The sequence below is a fragment of the Artemia sp. Qi Xiang Cuo genome, chromosome 1 (genome assembly GCF_049724085.1).
Source record: "Artemia sp. Qi Xiang Cuo chromosome 1, ASM4972408v1, whole genome shotgun sequence".
Lineage (NCBI taxonomy): Eukaryota > Metazoa > Arthropoda > Branchiopoda > Anostraca > Artemiidae > Artemia > Artemia sp. Qi Xiang Cuo.
Genome location: NC_142794.1, coordinates 28,659,093 through 28,680,604, shown reverse-complemented (window position 1 = coordinate 28,680,604; position 21,512 = coordinate 28,659,093). Strand labels below are relative to the sequence as shown.

General features: G+C 34.1%; 1 protein-coding gene across 1 annotated transcript in view; it reads right to left on the bottom strand.

Annotated features, from left to right (window-relative positions):
* LOC148956178 (U1 small nuclear ribonucleoprotein C-like) overlaps window positions 1–14,936 on the bottom strand; it is a 29,548-nt gene extending 14,612 nt beyond the window's left edge. Inside the window, exons 1-3 of the mRNA XM_089094352.1 lie at window positions 14,809–14,936; window positions 6,738–6,846; window positions 4,958–5,032 (exon numbers count right to left, since the gene is read on the bottom strand). Coding sequence (XP_088950478.1) covers window positions 4,958–5,032; window positions 6,738–6,846; window positions 14,809–14,859 — 235 coding nt within the window. The 5' untranslated portion in view covers window positions 14,860–14,936. The remainder of the gene's footprint in view (window positions 1–4,957; window positions 5,033–6,737; window positions 6,847–14,808) is intronic.
* Window positions 14,937–21,512: the final 6,576 nt, after the last annotated feature.

Genomic DNA, 21,512 nt, shown 5'->3' with positions numbered 1-21,512 from the left:
TTTTACAAGCTAATGTTCAAGTAAATCAATAAATTAAGCTAGATATTGGTTTTACATTAGTTTTGCAAGCTAATGTTGAAGTGAATCAATAAATTAGGCTAGACATTAGTTTTACAAGCTAATCTTGAAGTTCAGCGATAGACTAGGCTAGACGTTAGTTTTGCTAGCAAATGTTGAATTAAATGAATAAATTAGGCTAGACGTTAGTTTTACCGGCTAATGCTTAAGTAAATCAATAAAACAGGCTAGATATTAATTTTATCTTAATTTTTACATTAGTTTTACAAGCTAATGTTGAATTAAATCAATAAATTCGGCTAGACATTAGTTTTACAAGCTAGTGTTGAGTTATATTACATAAAAAAATCAAAAAGTCTTCGGCATAACTTTATTCATACTTCTCTATAATAATTTGATGTTTTAAAAGTCATACAGAAAAATATATCATTCTCCATGTTCAAAGGAAACTCAATATTTTTAATTAATTTCAGTCTAATGTTCCTGAGCTCCCCAATGCCTTTCAGCGTGTTCCCGGGCGGTGACAGGGGAATGCCCTAGATATATGTAGGTTACCACCATAGGAGGGAAGGACCAAGGGGGGACCTTGTCCCTGGGGTCCATAATAGAAACTGGGGCACCCTCGTCCGGGGTCATAAATTCAGGCGGAGGAGGAAGAAGGCCCCTCAAATGTACACTCAAAAGGGCCCACTGGTCTGTCCACAAGTCCCATGAGTTACAAAGCTTCTACCAGTAATGGGTTAAATTGCATGGTGATGCAGAACACCCTCGCGGGAGAATTGTCTATAGGAGGACAACTGCGGCGGGGCGTAAGAATCAGATCTATGGACAACGGCCTCTGCAAAGGGCTGCCTGGACCCTTTCGGGATACCGGCAAGACTGGGGACCTTGCGGTCAACTCTATTCCCACTTGAGGAGTGGCACCCCTCGAGGAAATTATAGCCTAGTAAATGACACAGCATTCGCATGGGTTTCTGACTAATGAACAATCTTTCTGGGCTTGGTATGTTTTGACGGGCGTCTTCGGGCTGAAAAACTTCTTCCTAGCTAATTTATCTATTATGGGCTGCCTCCCCGTAGTAGCATAATATTTGTAGGCATGAATATATAATGAGTCGGAGGTAATAGGCTTGAGATTGTCTGTGCAGGATTTCGACTCTTGTTGATAGAAGAGCATCGCCAAGTGCTGAAAACCATGTTGTGACCAGCATGGGCCCAGGATTGCACAAAGCCTCCATTCATGGAGGTCCCAGGGACTTCTTGCTGTCCGGTTCTAAGCCGACTTAAGCACTTCGGTGTAGACTTGAGAAGATATTTGATCCCCGTCCTGCACTGGTATCCGGGATCATTGCTTTTCCTGAGGCAAAAATAATTTCAATGATTTAAAGAACATGAATGTTACGACCTTAAAAAATGACTATCGTATCTACATTTTGACTGACGAATTCAGACGATTCGAACTGGATTTATTAGGAGTTTCAGAAACTCATATCCCAGGGGTAGGAAGCATGAAATTAGGTGATATAGAATTTGTTTACTCAGGCAGGAAGGATGGGTTACAGAGACAGGGAGTAGGTCTCATGATGAATAAGGAAGCTGCTAAGTCTTGTTTAGGCTGGGAAGGTATTAATACTAGAATACTAATTGTTCATTTTATGACTAAAAAGTTCAGGGTATCAGTTATAGTAGTATACACCCCTGTAGAACCAACTGACGCAGATACTTGTGACTCAGATGAATTTTACTTACAGTTACAGGAGCATATAGACAGGGTCCCAGGTAAAAATATGATGTTGTTACTGGGAGATTTTAACGCCCAGGTCGGTAGAAATAGGGATGATGGTATCCTAGCGTAGGTAAATTTGGTGTAGGAAAAGAAAACAGTAATGGATACAGACTTTTGCAATTTTGTAGGTATAACAATCTAGTTATAATCAATACGGTGTTTGGTCATAAAATGGCTTATAAGTTAACATGGTATTCACGTGATGGTAAGACAGTAAACCTTATTGATTATGTTATAGTAAACCGAAGACTGGCAGGATCAATACAAGGTACTAGGGTATATAGGAGTGCCGTTATTGATATTACAAGTAAAGATCAGCATCTAGTAGTGTCAAAGGTTAATTTAAAGCTGAAATATCGGAAGGGTAACTACCTCCTAGGAAGTTATGATGTTGGTAGACTCCAGGATGAGAATTTGAGAGAAACTTTCCAGGAACAGTTGAATACTAAACTTGAAAGTTTAAAATTTGATAATGTGGAAGATGGTTGGAATAATTTTAGAAAAATAATTTGTGATGTCGCTGAAGGTGTATTAGGGAGAAAAGCTAGAACTGCACCTAAGCATATCAGTGACAAAGCTTTATGTTTAATAGAAAGGAGAAAGGACTTGTACAAGAATTATCTGAGTGATAGATCATACAAAAACAAAAGGAATGTAAAGAAAGCGGAGAAAGCATTAAAATATGGACTAAGGAGGTGCAAAGTGGAGACCAAGGATTAAATTGCCGAGGATCTGGAAGATGCAGCTAGACGGTATAATGGTAAAATATTGTACTGATATTTCAGCAAAATGAGAGAGATTAGTCAATCTCGACCTGGCCCAGATAAAGACAGAAATAGGGCCACACTTAGTAATAAGGAAAAAACTAAAGAGGAATGGGCCGGACAGTTTGAGAATTTTCTAAACTGAGATATAGTTGCGCGAAAAGACATACAGGGAAATGAAAAAGTTTGTGATATCTTGGATGTGTAGGAAGATTTTTTTATGAAGAAGTATTAGCAACAGAGTTAAAAGGATTAAAAAATAATAAAGCTCCAGGTGCTGATTGTATGGTCAAGGAGTTTCTTAAATACGATGGCTCTGAAGTTAGAAATAAGTTACTAAAGATTATGAATATGATTTTTGAAAAAGGGGAAGTACCTAACGATTTTAGGAAAACCTTAATTAAGCCACTTTATAAGAAAGGTGATAAAAGTGAGTGTGGCCAAGGCATTAGTCTGGTCTCTGTAGGTAGTAAATTACTTAGTAATATGATACTTTTTAGACTGAGAGATGCCGTACACAATGTTTTAAGAGAAGAACAGTGCAGTTTTAGAAAAGGTAGAGGATGTGTCGACCAAATTTTCACTCTTAGGCTAATAATTGAGAAGTGCCTGCGTTTTCAAACACATTTGGTCCTCAGTTTTATAGATTATGAGCAAGCATTCGATTCTGTTGATAGAAGAGCTTTAATAAAGGTTTCATCTTTGTATGGCATGCCAGACAAATATATTAAAGTGCTTAGTGCTATGTACATGAATAACACTGCTGCGGTTAAGATTGACAGTGTGGTTAGAAGCTGGTTTTATATTGAATCAGGAGTTAGGCAGGGTTGTGTTCTATCCCCCTTTATATGGATTATTTTGATGGACTTTGTTTTAAGGAGCACAGGAAAGACAATGGGAGACCACGCAATCCAATGGGAAGGCAGAAGTCTCCTGGTCTTAGATTATGGTGATGATTTAAGTATTCTAGATGAAATTTTGAGCAAAATTAGTCGACTTTCAGAGGCTTTGCGTGTTCAGGGTGTTAGACTAGGTTTGAAAATTAATGTTAAGAAGACTAAGTTACTAAGGCTAGGAATAAGTGAAGATGAAAAGGTGACGTTGGGTGATGAAAAGATTGATCGGATGGACAGCTTCACTTACCTTGGTAGTATTATTAGTAAAGATGTTGGGAGCAGTGAAGATGTTAAAAGTAGAATAGCCAAGGCTCATGGTCTTTTTTCACAGTTATAAAAAAGTCTGGAAGAATAGGAAGATAATTATGCACACCAAGATTAGAATATTAGAAGCTACAGTGATGACAGTGGTCAAATATGGCTCTGAAGCATGGACGCTCCTAAGAGCGGACGAAGATTTGCTATATGTTTCCCAGAGAAATTGCTTAAGGATTTTTCTGGGTACCCGGCTTACTGACTGTATTTCAAACAATAGGAAAAAATGTGGTTCAATACCGCTCTCTATGGCTATAATGAAAGAAAGGTTGAGGTGGCTAGGGCACGTTGTGCGGATGAAGGGTGACAGATTGCCGAAGATTGTTCTTTTTGGCCAACCGTCTAGGGCTAAAAGGAAAGCAGGTCGTCCCCGTCTGGGTTGGGAAGACGTCATAAAGAAAGATTTAAAGGAAATGGGAACTTCGTGGGAGGGTGTAAAAAGGGAGGCTTTGAATATATTGGGATGAAGGAGGAGCGTGCGTAGCTGTGTTGGCCTCAGGCAGATGGGTGATGTGGTGAGTTATTAGTAGTAGTAGTAGTATATGCGTTGGACTATTAAGGGTGGTTGCTAGTCGTTTGTCTTGAGATGGCTTGGCTTGGATTATTTGTCTTGCAGTAGCTCTTTCGATCCCACGAACTAAATGATCAAGGTATGTATTTCGAATTTAGTACTCATTGTGCAGTATAAGTCAGCCAGGCTATTGACTGATGTTGGAATTTTGTGGTGTTCAAAGCACTTTAACGATTTACTCTCAAAGATAAGCTGTGCACGCGTCCACATATTACCTTCAAATAGGTAATGGTCAGTTGTTTCATTACCTATGTTGCAATGTCTGAAAAGTGGAGAGGAGGGGGTTAGACCAGTAAACCCAGTAGGGGAAAGAAGTAAGTGGTCAGTTTAATTCTTCTCCCAATGCTATAGGCTACTTCTCTTGCACGACAGCGGTTTTTTTCTTGATGAATTCTTTTATTTAAATTTGGTGATATTCAAAAAGAAGTACAGTCTACTTTTTGAACACTAATTCACCAATTAAGTTAAACACAGAATCAACAGATTTATCAAATCTAGAAAAATGCCTAGCAGTACAGTAGCTCTTTTCAGTAGTTATTTTAGGCCTCACTATTGAATTATAAATTAGTGCAATGATATACAGAAAACCAAGAAGGTTTAAACTTACGTCCAGCAAGTCCAGTGGGTGGTGGTATTGCAGCACCAGGTTTCAAAGATATTTTTCCAGCTTTATAGGCAGCAGATAAAACAAAAAGAATGGTTATAAGAAACAACTTATAAAAAAGCGAGTGTATAAATCACTACATACTGAGAAAAGTAACAAAAAAGAAACTAGTTAAAAGAGATACAATTTACAGGGAAAAGAAGAGAATGCCTATGGGTTCTGTCTATTAATATTAATGAGGTCCTCTTCAAACTAGGAGTGTATTTTAGGCTTTTAAGATGTGGCAAAACAAGCATGTTACTAAAGACTCCAGTTTTCAACTATTTCTTCAAGGAGGGAAGGGGACAAAACAAACTTTCAATAAAAAACAAAACAAAAAAAACACATATTTATACCAACAAATTGTTCTATACTATTGACAATAAATTAAATTGTAATGTGCTTTTTGAAATTTGGATTAAAATTTGACTTGATTGTCGCTAGTATAGAATAATTTGTTAGCAAAAGAAAGATAAAAGATTTGCCAAATAAAATGAAAGAGAAGTTGTTGTGCAAAAGAAATTTAACAAACTGTCTTTCTTTTCACCAAGCAATGCTTGGTCCCCTGGCATGGACATAGTTTGCCCCCCTTGTCACAACCTATCACAACTAAATCTTGTCACAACTAAGTTAGGCCTACTTATTTTGAGCATCCACAGAAAAAGATCAGTTTTCTTTAGTAAACCTTTGCCTTTATGGTACTATATGGCTAATTTTTCAGATCCACTTGAATTGGGAAAATTGGCTCCAATTTTGCCCCCCCCCCTCAAAATTTTGACATAATCACTCCACTGTCTCCTGGTACTACCATTTGAATGTAGTATATATACATATCTCTATATACATGCAGATACATGCATATACATATATATATGTATATATATATATCTCTATATGTATATATATCTATATGTGCATCTGTATATATATATATATATCTATCTGTATCTATATATATATGTACATACATGTGTGTATATACATATATATATATATATACATGTGTATATATATATATCTATATATCTATGTCTATCTATATGTCTCTATATGTATATATGCATATCTATGTGTGTATATGTGTATCCGTATATATATATATATATATATATATCTATCCGTATATATGTATATGTGTATATATGTATATATATATCTCTATATATATCTATGTATATATATATATATATATCTATGTATGTCTATATTTCTATATGTATATATATGTATATATATATATATATATATATATATATATATATATATATATTATATATGTATATATTTATATATATATATATATATATATATATATATATATATATATATATATATATATATATATATATATATATATATACTATATATCAAGCTTATTGAAGATAAATGACCAAGCTTAAAACATTTGGGTAATTTGATATACTGTTGAGGCACTAACAGAACTGGGATTTTACTTTATCTGGAAAATCAGTCTATTCCAGATCATGTGAAAAAACTGTCAACACTGCTAAACCTTGGTTTACTTTGAAATGCCAATAATGTTCAAATAAGATGTAGTGCTCTTAGTAAATTTAGTACGGGGAGCTTAACTTCGAAACAGAATGCTCTTGACCCAGCCCACAAAATTTGGCCATTTTTCTGTCAATAACAAATAAATAATTTAGTAGCATTTATTTGAACATTAGAAATGACAGTCTTGGTGGGTAGATTACTAGCTTATTCTCAACAGATACCTAAAACTTACTTGTGGCATCAATAAGCTGTTGAGCTTGGTCTTCCATCCACTTCTGATAGAAAAATTTTACATTTTCTTTGTGTTTCCTTCCACTGCAGTGAGTCTTCCTGACAGATGGCTGCAACAAAATATTTCATATATATGTATAAATTTTTTCTAATTAACTTTCGAAGCAAGATATTTGTTTGGAAACTTAAATTTCTTACACTTTGGGATTTTTGCACATCCATACATTTTGTTGAGAACAGAAAAGAGCTAACACACAATAGCCTCTATTTCAAAGAAAAAAAAAGAAAGCTAGACCAAAGAGTTGTACAATAGATCTGTAAAATTGTATCCTACTTGAATATACAACCAAGAAAAATGTAAACATTCACTAATTCATACTTACTAGTATAGAGAAGAATTGAAACCTTTTGTTCAAAAAATCTGCGGTCTTACTCTTTGGAAAATGGCTTCTTCGATAAAAAAAGGCCCAATTTCCTTAGGGAGCTAATTAGACTAACCTTCAGAGGATTTCTTTTTACAGCTCATTCTGTTTTGCTTCAAGTTACTTTTTTCAGAAGTTTTCTGTTTTTGTTCCATATAGACACATAAACTTGACAAAAATTCTTCATAAGATCCATTTTCTGGATAATTTTTTACTTAATTTACATCATCCATTTATTTCATCTGCAAGATTCAATTTTTCAATATATTAAGTGCCCTATATACTTTTCATTGGGATGGAGGAGGAGCATAAATAGCTATGTTGGCCTCAGGCAACTTTGTGCTGTGGTGAATTGTTGATAGTAGTAGTGGTAGTAGTATATAGCCTTAACTACTAACTCTAATTTTTTGAATCATGTGAAGTAAGCGGATAATGATACTAAGACTATATTAGGAAAACTCAGGAAATCTTAGTTGCATCCATACTCATCATAGAACCAAAGACACAGCAAAGATCATTTACATTCCAAAAAGCAAAACATGAATTTAGTATTCCAGCAAATTAATCTACATGGAACCATTGCTCTGGAATTTGATCGATTAGGCCTATAGTTTTTCATTTTCACTGGCAATATTATTGTCCAATTATTTTTTTTATCTCATAAATTGCTTTCTCACTGCTAAACCCTTTCCCTTCATCATTGAGTCAAACTCCTGGATAGTGTTCTAGCAGCATAAACAGTCTTGGTTGAACTTGTGTGAGATGAGGATGCTTAGACTTTCAAAATTTATTTCATGATTTTAGTTTAAGTAATTTGTTTTATTGATTAAGTTTGTTTTCTTTTTATTTGTTTTTTCCTGGTGATAATTCCCTAGAGGAATTTTTCTCCTGTGGAAAATGAGTAAATTTTGTATACAAATTCTGGCAAAATTCCCCCTGTTGTAAAATTCCCTCTAAAAAGTCCAACCCCAGAAAATTTTCCCTCTCAAAAAGATCCCTCCCCCACAGAACCCCCCAAAATATATCTGTAAACTTCCCAAAAGCCAATGCTATATGCAAACAATATGCACGGTCCATAGCTTGCAGCCCTTCCCCCTGGGGTTGTGGGGGGACCTTTTGACTATGCTGAACAAAATGGCTATCTCAAAATTTCGATGAGACAGGTTTGAGGAAAGGGGCATTGGAGGGGGATTAGCTGCCCTCCAATATTTTTGGTCACTTAAAAACAGCACTAGAACTTCTAGATTTCTGATCAACTTAGCCCTGTCTCAATCTTCTATGATCATCCCTGGGAAAAACAAACAAACACACATCTATGACCTTTCATCTAGCAAAAAATGCAGAAGTCCATATTTTTGTACATAGAATCTTAAAACCTCTACATCAGGGTTCTCTAGTATGATGAATCTGATGGCATGATTTTCATTAAGATCAATTGATGTTTTGGGGGGTTTCCTTCTTTTTCAAAAATTGGGCAAATTTTCTCAGGCTTGTAACTTTTGATGGGTAACATTAAACTTGATGAAATTCATATTTTGAACAAGCATCAAAATTCAATTCTTTTGATGTATCTACTGTTATCAAGACTCTGTTTCTTAGAGTTTTGGTTACTATCTAGCCACATTACTCTTTACTTACACTTTGTTACCACAAATATTTGATACAATCTAAGATTGCATTAGGTTCAAAATACAATTCAAAACTATGTAGGTTTTCCAGAACAAAAAAAATTAAAATCTGAAACTTAAGGACCCAGGTGCTGATAGTGTGGTAAATGACTTTTTGAAATATGGTAGTTTTGAGGTTAGAAATAAGTTACTGAAGATTATGGATATGATTTCAGAAAAAGGGGAGGTAGCTAATAATTTTAGAAAATCTCTAATTAAACCCTCCATATGAAAGGTGAAGACGATTGAGTTTGGTAATTATAGAGACATTAACCAGGTTTCTGGAGGTAGCAGATTACTTAGTATGATAATACTCTTTAGACTTAGAGATGCTGTAGATAAAGTTTTAAGAGAGAAACAGTGTAGTTTAGGAAGGTTAGAGGATGCATCTACCAAATTTTCCCTCTTAAATTGAAAAGTGTCTGAGTAATCAAATGCCTTAAGTCATAAGTTTTATAGATTGTGAGCAAGCATTTTATTCAGCTGATAGAAGAGCCTTATCAAAGGTCTTATCCTTGTATAATATACCAGATAAATACATTAAAGTGATTAGTGTAATGTACAAGAAAAACATTGATGCAGTTAAGGTAGGAAATGAGGTTAGTACCTGGTTTCATATTAAATCAGGAGTTAAACATGGTTGCATTCTACTCTCATTCATATGGATCATTTTATGGACTTTGTTCTAAGGAGTATAGCAAAGGCAATGGGAGAACATGGAATCAAATGGGGAAGCAAAACCCTCCCAGATTTATATTATGCTGATGGTTTAAGCATCCTAGATGAAAACGTTAGCAAAATGAATGAACTTATAAAGGTTGTTCAGGGTACAAGAATAGGTTTGATAATAATTGTCAAGAAGATTAAGTCAGAAAGACAAGGAATATCAAGTGGCTCAAGGCGAAGGGGTGATGTTGGGTAAAAGAAAGATCAATCAAGTGGGTAGCTTCACTCACCTCAGTAGTATTACTAGTAAAAATGGTGGGTGCAGTGAAGATGCTAGAAGTAGAATAGCCGAAACCCATGGTGTTTTATGAAGCATGGGCACTCCCCATGTTATCCCCAAAGGCATAGTTATTAGAACTTTCAATTATGCTGAATCAAATTGTTATCTCCAAAATGTTGATCACATGTCTTTAGGGGAAAAGGGGGAGTGGGAGAGGAGCTAGTTGCCCTTCATTTGTTTCAGTCACTTAAAAAGGGCACTAGAGCCTTTGATTTCCATCAAAGTGTGCCCTCTCCTGATCTTCTAGGGCCATTGGCTCCATACACCCACCCCTTGGAAAAACAAAATAACAAACAAAAAATAAACATCCACCTGTGCTCTTTCTTCTGGCAAAAACATTATAGATGAATTCAACATTATTGCTGGTAGGAATTTCGAACCTTGACAGTAGGGTTCTCTTATATGTTTTTCTGGATGATATGATTTTCACTAAGATCTGTTGACTTTTTGGGTTGTTTCCCCCTTTTCAAAAATCAGGCAAATTTTCTCAGGCGTGTAGCTTTTAACAGTTAACATTAAACATCTTAAAAAGCCAATTGTTTTTATCTATCTTTTGTTATGAAAATCCCATTTTTTATCATTTGGTTATTATTGGGCTGAGTTGCTTCTTACTTGCAGTTTGTTACCATGATCTGTTTGGCAAAAGGTGGAATTCCCAAAATATTGATTACTCTTTTTTTAAAGCTGGTTTATCAATGTAGTTAAATTTGCATTCTTCTTTTTGATAATAAGAAGCACAATTTTTCTACATATTTTGTTTTAATTAAAGAGAAACCAAGATGCTTCTCAAATGAGTCAAACTTGAAGGGGAAAATATTTTAATATATAAAACCTTGTGACAGTCAATTTAGTTTCAGTATTTTATGACAGCACTAATTTCTTTTAACATATTTTCCTTTTAATCCACCCATTTAAATTTAGTATAATTTCTGTATCATAATAAAGCTTTCACTGTTCAGCTTTCTGTATCATAATAAAGCTTGCACTCTTTGGTAATAGTCCAAATGATATCTTGGGCTCTACAATGAGTAACTAAGTCAGACAAACATAAGTTACCAAAAATAAAAGTTGAGGATCAGATTTAAGGCTATAGCATCATTTCCACTTTAATAAAAAAGAGATAAAGCAAAAAAATTTAAATCAAAATATTAATCAAGTCATCTGGAGGAAATATGCAGTAGAAAAACTTGTTTGATTATGTGGCCCAAGACATAAATATTTAGCAGATATAGCCTGGCCCCTCCCAAACACTTGGACATAGATACAAGGTATAAATGAAACTGCTGATATTGTTGGGATTTTTTTTTATTATATAAATAAGTATAATTGGAAAATAACCTTTCAGAATCAACAGTTTATGAGAAATGAGTTAAAAACAACAACATATAAACCATCAGAATCAGTAAGCTTTTGTGAACAGCCTGGGCTTAGGCATTATCCAAGCCTTAGGGCAAGAGTCACCAGGATGCAGTTAAACTGGAAGAAGCTAAGAAATTCAAACTAATAGAAATTTCCCACGTCAATTGAAGTAAGGGTTTTTACCTTATATTATTTAGTACTGAAGAGGCCCAGCCTGCTCCCTCTAATGTCTTGTTATGGCCCCAGGCAATATGCAACATTTTCTGATGTTTTGGGCTTGCATTATTTTCTGTGCTTATTTCTCATTATCGATTTGGTAAATACTACTAAACAAAGTCAATATGAAAAAAAATTAATAGCTTAGGGGTGTCTCCAGGGAGTCCAGTAAATTTACTTCATAGGACAGAAATCAGAGAGAAAAAAGAAAAATACTATTCAATTCCCTAGTCAATGTTCTTTCTAAATGTAATATTCACTACCACTGCAATTGCATTCTAGTCACCCTTAATAGGGCCAGATATAACCTCAAGATGTATACATAAGTTTGATAATCATGTGGATTTCCAATATTTCTTTTGTCCTTAAAACAATTTCTAATCAACAGTTGGTTCATACTACCAAAGATACTATTTCATAATTCCGTAATTGGTTTTAGGGTAAACAATATTGTTATCCCTTAAAGACCTAAAAAGATCTTACAGTAACCAAAAGTTTAAAAATATGGTTCTAAAAAAACAGATTAGTGAGAAAAAAATTGCCATTTGTAGTTGATTCAGGAAAGGTATTTGTTACTTTTTTTAGTCTTAACACTAAAATGTTATTTTGAGAATAAAATTGCAGGAATTTTTAAAAAGAGCTAGAAACCTCTAAAAACAATGCCAGTTTTGCTATGATGTCATTTTTGAGAGTTTTCAGGCTCATTTTCAAAATTACAGCTATCTATTTTTCAAAATAACATTTTACTATTAAGGCTAATAAATATAATAATTACCATTACAAAACCATCTGCAAATGGCAATTTTTTCTCATCAGACAGTTTTTGTCAGAAATGTGTGGGTAAACTTTTGGTTACTATGGACTTTTTTACCTTTTGGGGCCCCATTAAGGACCCAATATGAGATTTTCCCAGAAATCATCATTGAACTGTGAAAGAGCATAAGAAAAGGCATCAAATTATGCATTTGCTTTCATCCTAGAAAAAAAAAAGGTAAAATTCTACTTTAGCTACTTTTGGCTATCTTGGAGAAAACTGAGGTAGTGGCAATAGAATATTCAAGGAGGGTTCTACAGTATAAAGTATGTCCCAGGAAGGTATTTTGAAGTACCTACCCCCCCTCCTTCTCTCTCTAGAGGGTCCTGGCCTTTAAGAATCTGTGTTTTATAAAAATGAAACCTTGCAAAATATATCTTCTGCTTGAATATAGTACAACAAAATTGTTTTCAGCTTCACAACTTTGTTCAATCCCAACTTATAAGGTTTTAAAGATTTGAAAATACATTTCCTAAATTTTGAAAAAAAACATTGATATGGCTTAAAATTATACTCAAATAACAAGACATATATTTTCAGAACTAGAGCCAGAATAAAAGAAACTATGACTAAAAATTAAGGTAAATATTTTTTTGTCAAAATTTCAATAGGATATAGACCTGTCATGTAGGCAAATTTCAGGACCCTCTAGAGAGAGAAGGAGTGGAGGTAGGTAGTTCAAAATACCTTTCCATGACACACTTTTGTCTGTAGACCCATCCCTGAAAGTTTCATTTTCATAACCTAACTGCTTTCCAAGATAGCTAAAAGTAGCTAAAGTAGAATTTTACCAAAAAAATATCTGGAAACTGTAAATTTAACTAATTTTGTGACAGAGATAAATGTTATATCTGGCTTTAAGATGAAATACTGATTCTAAAGGCAGCCTAGGTCTACTTCTTACTATTTCAATAATCAGTAAATTTAAAGATTAGGCTATAGGCTATTCTCTATCAAAATGGGTTTACTGGATTCTTTGGTTGTGAAAATAACTCTGTCTAAATGAAAGAGTATAGAAAAGGCATTGAGTACCATGTTCAATTTGTCCTAGGCTATGTAATTAATCAAATTGCCACAAAATTTACCAGATATTCTACAGTAGGCTAGTTTAGCTGTTTAGGTGTGCAACTAGCCTACTAGGCATTTTGGTAGGTCTAAATTTTTACCAAATCATATTATTGACTTACAAATAAAGTAAACATACCACTGAATGCCTTTTTTTATGCTCTCTCCAAATATAATAATCATTTTTGTTGGAAATGAATTTTACCCCCACCCCTATTTATACCAATTCAGGGTATAGGCTATATTTACACATTAGGGGGGTGGGGGCTAAAATTCATTTCTGACAAAAATGATTATTATATTGTAAAGAGCATAAAAAAAACTGGTAAAGTTCTACAAAATCATATTATTGAGTTAGTAATAAAGTGAATACACTATTTGATGCCTTTTTTATGCTGATTATAAATATAATAAGCGTTTCTTTGGGAAATGATTTACCGCCCCCCCCCCCTATATCGGATATACCTAACCTAACCCTTAATTGGCATATATAGGGGGGGGGGGGCTGAAAGTAAAGTTCTACAAAATCATATTATTGAGTTAGGACTAAAGTGAATACACCATTTGATGCTGTTGTTTCTGAAGACTTACTAAATATAATAGGCATTTCTAATTCGGAAATGAATTTCAGCCCCCCCCTCTATATAGGCTATACCTAACCTAACCCTGAATTGGCATATACAAGGGGGAGCTTAAATTCATTTCAAATAGAAATGCTTATTATATTCATAATCAGCATAAAAGGTATCAAATGGTGTATTCTATTAATAATAATATGTTTAATAGAACTTTACTAGCTGAATTCATTTCAATAGAAATGCTGGTCAATATCTACCAAATCATATTATTGAGTTAGGAAAAAAGTTAATACACCCTTCAATGACCTTTTTTTTATGCTGATTACGAATATAATAAGCATTTCTATCAGAAATTAATTTTAACCCCCCCCCCCCTATATAGGCTATACCTAACCTAACCCTGAATTGGCATATATATAGGGGGGGGGGGAAATTCATTTCAGATATAAATGCTTATTATATTCATAATCATCATAAAAGGCATCGATGGTTACTACTGGTCCAACTCAATAATATGATTTGGTAGATATTGACTGAAATGCTTAGGCTATTATATTCATAATCAGCATAAAAAAAGGCAATGAATGGTGTATTCACTTTAGTCCTAACTCAATAATATGATTTCATAGAACTTTACCAAAAAACCATCAAGCGGTATATTCACTTAAGTCAATAATATGATTTGGTAAAAATTTACCAGCATTTTACCCTCCATATAGGCCTACTTCAGATGGGAAGAAAAGCTCTACTGTTACCCTGGTGTTCTAAGAAACCTTGTCAATAACACTTATATTGGTATGCCACCTACCACAAAAAAACATAGTTCTTCTTCAAATTGCAAAGGTATAGCCTAGAAGGATAGGCTAGCCTACTAAAGTTCTTGTAGCCTAATTCGTTAATGTAATCAAGACTCCAATGAAAACAAATGCATCAGCTATGTCTTACCGAGTCATGGGTTAAGTAGGTATCGCAATAGTCACAGTAGTATTTAGGCATGTCTTCTGTTATTACACAAGGATTACTGATATAAATTCCAAGCAAGAATCAGATTTCAAACTTTTTGCGCAATATTCGTTTTTTCTGCAATTGCTGTAGGCAGTGGTCACACATTTTCACACATCATACCGTCCTTGCTACGGATGAACTTTCTCTGGTGCGTTTCAAATAACTTTCATCATTACCCATTGCTACTGTTGATTTTGTTGACCCAAACAAGCATAGCTGAAACATTGGGTTAATTCCATTAAGAAAGAGTTATTTCAATTCGTTCCTTACATTCTAAATTCAATTGTGGAATGAACCAGACACTTTGTTTCCCTATTCGTTAGTTCTAGGCTTTTAAATTTGCATCATTCAGTGTTATTTTTATTTTCCTAGTCTTGCTGTATTAAAGGACCAGGCTGCTAAATATAGAAATAATGAGACAACTTTTTGCCTATAGTCACTCAACTCAAATAAGAGACTAAGAATTTCCAGTTCTGCACTCGTTGAAGTTGAAAGGTCTGATCGGCCAAAGTATCTGGGCTAAGTACCAATACAAGTAAGCTTAAACAGTCTAGCAGCTTTAGTTTATTTATTATTTTTATGCTGTACTGAGAACTAATTACCCTCTTTGACTGCGATCAATAGTTTGGTATGATTTGCAGCACGGAAAGGTGCAAGAAAAACGACAAAGTTCAGGGCTTGGAACATGGTGGGAGAGAGAGGGGGAAATTTTTGGAAGAAATTTTATTATAGGATTCTCTGGGATCATCCAATGAGTAAGATCACTTGAAAGGATGGGCCTTTCATTTGCACGGTCATAATAAAAAGTATGTTATACAGTCTAGTCAGTACTATGATGACAAGTTGCGCTATATACGTAAAGAGCCTTTCACCACGCACTTAATACAAACATGATGTTTATAGAGCTCAACCAATAGAAAATTTCAACTTCTTGTGCCCTTTTAAAGAGCTCAAAGTGATTAAGGTCAACGCGCCCTTTTTCTCAATGCCCATATTAGGTACCTAATATTATGAAGCCCTCCAAGACATCTGATCAAAATTATGATATATTTATTTGCTCAAAATAGCGAAAGGTTAAAAAACCTACCTCCGGGACTGACATGACCCCTGCAGTCAGTGGGGCAAGAGCCGTAGCTTATCTAAATTTATAGTTGTTTATAGAGGATGTTTCTCGTCTAAGTAGTGAGGTGAACCAAATCACGCTATAAAGCACCAGTACTAGATAATCTGTAATAACACTGGAATGAAATGAGGTATTATGTTGAAACCTTCGGAGAGTGTAGGGGGACCAAGAAAATCACGAATTCTGGCTTGAAGAATTCGGGCTAGAAATTGTTTCTCAAATCCACCTCAATAATTTGTGCACTATAAACCCATATCGAAACTATGATTTACTCACGGTTAAGTTTCAAAGTAAACCCAAATAACTATGTGTTGCCACGTGACCAAGCTGCTTATCTGTAATATTTCTTGAACGGCTTTAGAGGTAAAACCTCTCAGGAATTACTGTGGAAGGTTAAGTGAAACTTGAATCTTTTGTTGGACAGGGAGCCCATGGGAAGGACTTTTAGTTTTTGGTCGGCAATCTGTTTAAAGTTTTTTGGCATTATGACCCCTGCTTGACTTAAGTCTATTCTTTGTGTTTTAAAGATGCCAAATTTAAAGTTTTTGGTTGGCAATCTGTTTAAAGTTTTTGGCATTATGACCCCAGCTTGACTTAAGTCTATTCTTTGTGTTTTAATGATCCCAGTCGAAATGAGCCACGCGTACCCAGATATCAAAATAATACATCATGGCTATCTCAGGAACAACTTGGGGACTCCCCCCCCCAATTCGTCTTGAAAATGGCAGGGTTAGGTGGAACGCTATCCAGAAAATAAATATGAAGCTAATTTTGGCCACAATGGTTTGTGATGCCCCTCAATGAACTAAAAGCTTCTTTTGTCTCTGATAGTCATTTAAAGCTTAAAAGGCTCATAGACATGGCCAGGTGGGCCTCAATACAAAAATTGTTTTGGATATTACTGACATCGATATGTGACGTCTTAAGCTGGGTCAACATCCCCGCTTTCTCAGAATAACTTAGACCTAAGGGATATGTAGACAGAGACAATGGAGCCTCAATAAAGACAAAATACAAGAAAAAAATCGTTAAGCTGATTCGTAATTCCCGAAATAGGCCCTAATTTTTTTCGTGTCCTATCGACTTATAATTCTCTGTATACTGTTACTAATAATTCCTGGGCATGTATACTGGTACAGACGAACCTTGCAGGAAAATTTATTTTTCCAAAAAAAACACGTATTATCTGTTCTTGAGACCCCAATATGGACCAAACAATGTTTTCTTTTAATTGATATGAAACTTTCAGGGTAAGTTAACTAGACTAAGGAGAAACGAAGGAAAAAATGTGATCATATCCATTTTTGACTCAAAATATTCTATCTTCTTATTCTGACTTGTTTTGAATTTTCAGGCCACGTAAAACAGCTGAAGTAAAACTCCAAGACTAAGGGAACTACAATTAACTTGAAAATTCAGAAAACAAACCTGGTTATTTTGATTCGTGACGTCATTTTTTGAAGTAAACATAAAAGAACCCTTTTTAAAAAATGAATCTGGCCTGCATTTATAGAAGCAAACAAACATTTTCAACAAAATGTGACATAAAATAATTCGTTTAACAAAAGTATTGGTTAAGGGTCATGTATATTCAAAGGTATCGACAGGATGAGGTGAAGTATAACTTCAGCCATACAAAACACTAAAAATTACCCTGGTTTTCAATCCATACGAATAATAATCCCACTCCTCCTCCTTTTGTCAAACTATAGTCGAACTATAAAAATTTATTTCACGAAGCTACTGCTGGTCGAAAATTTTTACTGAAAATTCAATTTTTGTCCAGAATTTAAACTACAATTCACCATTTTCATTCATAAGTTGAAACATTGAAAATAATTTAAAAATATCCATAAGATTAACCACAAATAAAACTTTTTCAATTAAAACGAATATAAATTAATTTAAGAAACATTCTAAAAAAAAACATTGAGCAAAAATTAAAGAGCAACTTTAAAACTATAGACAAGCAAAAATAAAGAATATACTAGTTCAAACTGAAAACGAATAGAAAATACTACCAATGAATAAATTTAATCGCCAACTGAGCCAATATCGAATGTTATACAATCAATGAAGATTACTAAGAAGAGGCTTTTATTAGTTTATCTTTAGTCCAGTAAGTGTAAAATATGTTTCAGACTTTTATTTCTGTATTGAAGTAATTTATCGTGTTGTGCTAATTTCTATGGATAAAATGACAGAGGGTGTGAGTAAATCCGACAAAAATGTCAATTACCCTATAGAATTTGATTTGGTCAGATATCTAAATCAGGGTAAAGCTCAGAATACTATTTAAGTAGAAGAAATTATCGAATTTATCAAAGTATTGGTTCTGGGTAAGATTAGCTAGAGATGAACAAATTTTGACAATGTATTAGACAAAATTGAGATCTAAATTTTTGTTTGTCTGCTTGATTTTAGAACACATTTAAATTTTTTCAGGCAACGCCTAACCATTCGCTACGATCCATTCATAAAAATGAAATTTTTTTTAAAGAAATAAAGGTTTTTTATTTCTAATATTTTTTTCAAAAATACATTCAGTGCCAGAAGTAAGTTATGCTTTAGATAGTTTAGGAAAGTTAATTGGTAGTTTAATTTTGGCATTGCTGTGTCAGAGCTTGTGTTTAGGAACTTAATTCTTTAAAATGTTTTGTGATTGGTCGGTTAAAAATAATCCACGAAACAGAAGAAATTTTAAAATGATTGCGTTTGGACCTTGAGCTTTTTTCAAGCTATAGTTGAACGACAGAATATTTGAAACACTGCAATCTCCGTAGCCACATTTACTCTGATTGTTTTTATTCCTGAACTCTAGTCAACTTTTTGTAGCTCCTGAGACTGAGTAAAGTCAGTGCGTAGTGACCTACGAATGTTATGAGGACTTTATTTTATGGATTTTGGAGTTTTGACAGAGGCGGTCTTAGGGGTATTAAAAAGGTTTGTCGAATATCTACAAATTTTTTTAAGAATTGGTATAAAATTATAAGGCAATTGAGAAGGATAATAAAGGTAAATTTTTTATAGATATATTTCTTATATATATTCTGAAGCATCAGCGAGCAATGATGGCAAAAAAATCCAGTTGTTCTTTGACCCATGAGACAGGGTGGAATTGAATCCTAATTAGCATATATTCAGGTTTTATAGACATGGGCTATGTTTTTAGTTTTTAAACGTTTTGCCATACTGAGAAAGAGGTTAGCTATTGACTTTCAAACCTTGTCAGAACTACGTTTGGCTTGCCTTTAGTTAAGTCAACTGCATTTAGTCCCATAGTTCAGAGTCCACGTGCAATCATACTTACAGAACTTACATAAACCATTATGATATAGATGCTTAGCCAGTATGACACCAAGTAGATAAATTACAAAATTTATTTTTTTCAACAAAATTGAACTAAAATTTAAAAAAGGATAATAAAATATTCCCAATAGTGCTGTGGACAATTTCAATGCAAGAGTTTAAAATTACTTCTTCTGAGAATATACATGACTATCTTTATATTTTATAATTTTGAATATTATAATAACACAATACACCGGCATTACTTACTGTTTTAAAGGAAAATCTATTTGGAAATAGTTGGATTGTGTTTTGATTTTGCACTGTGACAGCTCAAATTTGATCACGGGTAAGGTAATGCTTGGTAGCATTTAAAATGCCAAGTTCTAACACAACGTTTTAATGCTGTTTCCAAATTTCACATTGTCAAGGAATCATATAAGTCTTCGTGTAATGTTTCCCTAATGATTTAATAAGGTATCTTTTCCATACAATTGTGGTGAAGCCTTCTAATCAAGTCAATTTGGAAATTAGTACAAATATTAAGACGCAAATACAAAAGTTAAGAAATACCACTTTTCATTAAGAAAAGGAAGATATCCTGCCAAGTTTCTGCTTAACGGGAAATTGACAAATCACCACTTCCTAGCTATTGCGTCGGTTGGGTGCAGGAATATGTAGTTGATAAAAATGTATAAAAGATATATTTTACGGGAAGGGATAGACGGATACTAAATTTATGCCAGACTGACCTCTGGTCCGTTGTTTTAGAAATACCTTGGAATTTTGTCGGATAATTGTAAGCGTCTAAGTATCTTATTATATATTATTGTAGTTTTCTGAGACTTGTGGTCTACTTGGGACAGCCAGTCCCAGTAGAATATATATATCTGGTATTATTATATGTTAACTGAATAAAAGTATTGTGTTATAGCCAACCTCTCTACAATCTACATTTAGTCCCTCGAATATACCAAGCTGGTACGCTTCATTAGTCCGGTCATAGCCTAAGGCACGCTACCAAAGTTTAAATACCTTAGGGCCAAAGTGTATATCCCCTATAAAGGGAGAATAAAGGCATATGCCACAACATCACATTAATTACAATAAACACACGTTACCACAACTGGTGGAAGTTGGAAAAACTGGGTCGAGATGACAAAATAAAAATTGTATATTAAAACAGAAATGGATTTGTCAAAAGGGGAAAGTAAATAGACTTATCTTTTAGCGGCGCTCGAATTAGCAAAACTTCGAGTAGCTTTGCTCAAACTTTGGCTATTAGAAATAGATTAGTGTCCCCTCAAAGATTTGGGTACAGTAGAGAAAATGGAAAAAAAAGCTCAATCAAGAATTGTAGAATGAAAAAAACAGTATTCAGTATTTAGCAAGTAGAATTAAGTGTATTATTAGTAGTTTTATTGATGTTATTAATACATGTAATGCAGTTGTTCCATGTGTCACTAAATGGTTAAGTATTTGTACCTCGAATCAAAATAATAAAATAAAAGGTAATACGCACAGAAAAATAATCTAGCTGGACCAATGAAACTTTGGTAGAAACAGAAGAATTTTAGGCATGATAGTAGCAAATTGGGTCCTTATTCAGCCTTACTACAGGTACAGGCTATAGACTTATTGTTCAAAAATAACACTGCTACAATTTAGCAAAGGAAACACATAAATTGTGGTCCGAACAATGATAGGTTAGAAGCTGCCATTTCCAAGTGTTTTAGGAGTAGAGATGCTTCGAAAATATGGCATATTACGACGTAATAAGCAATAGAATTACCTTTGTTAAAGCTATACCGAATACTAGGTTAGTTTTGCAGTTTCACAAGCAAAGGGAAGATAACGATATATAAATATGTAATTAAAGTACTTGAGGAAACGCATAGAAAAAAAAGAGAAAATTAACCTTTTATAGGTAAGAAAACAAATGTGGAAGCTTAAGAAAAAGTCGCTGAAGGAAGTGAAAAAGAGGTGTTACCCAGCTGTGATGGGAAGTCTACGCATAAGGCTAGAAAATTCAGGTGAAGAAACCGTTAATCACAGAAAATGGAGGCATGGGGATAGGTCTTAAAAGGGTCTCCTTTTACCTACACAGAGGGACCTTCATCTGAATAATGGTCGTGCGAAAAAGTTCGAATTCTGAATTAGCTGTGCGAAATGAGTCACAAGGAAAGTTCAGGTTCGAATTTTACAAACCATGACGCTTTTGAGCCATGTAGAT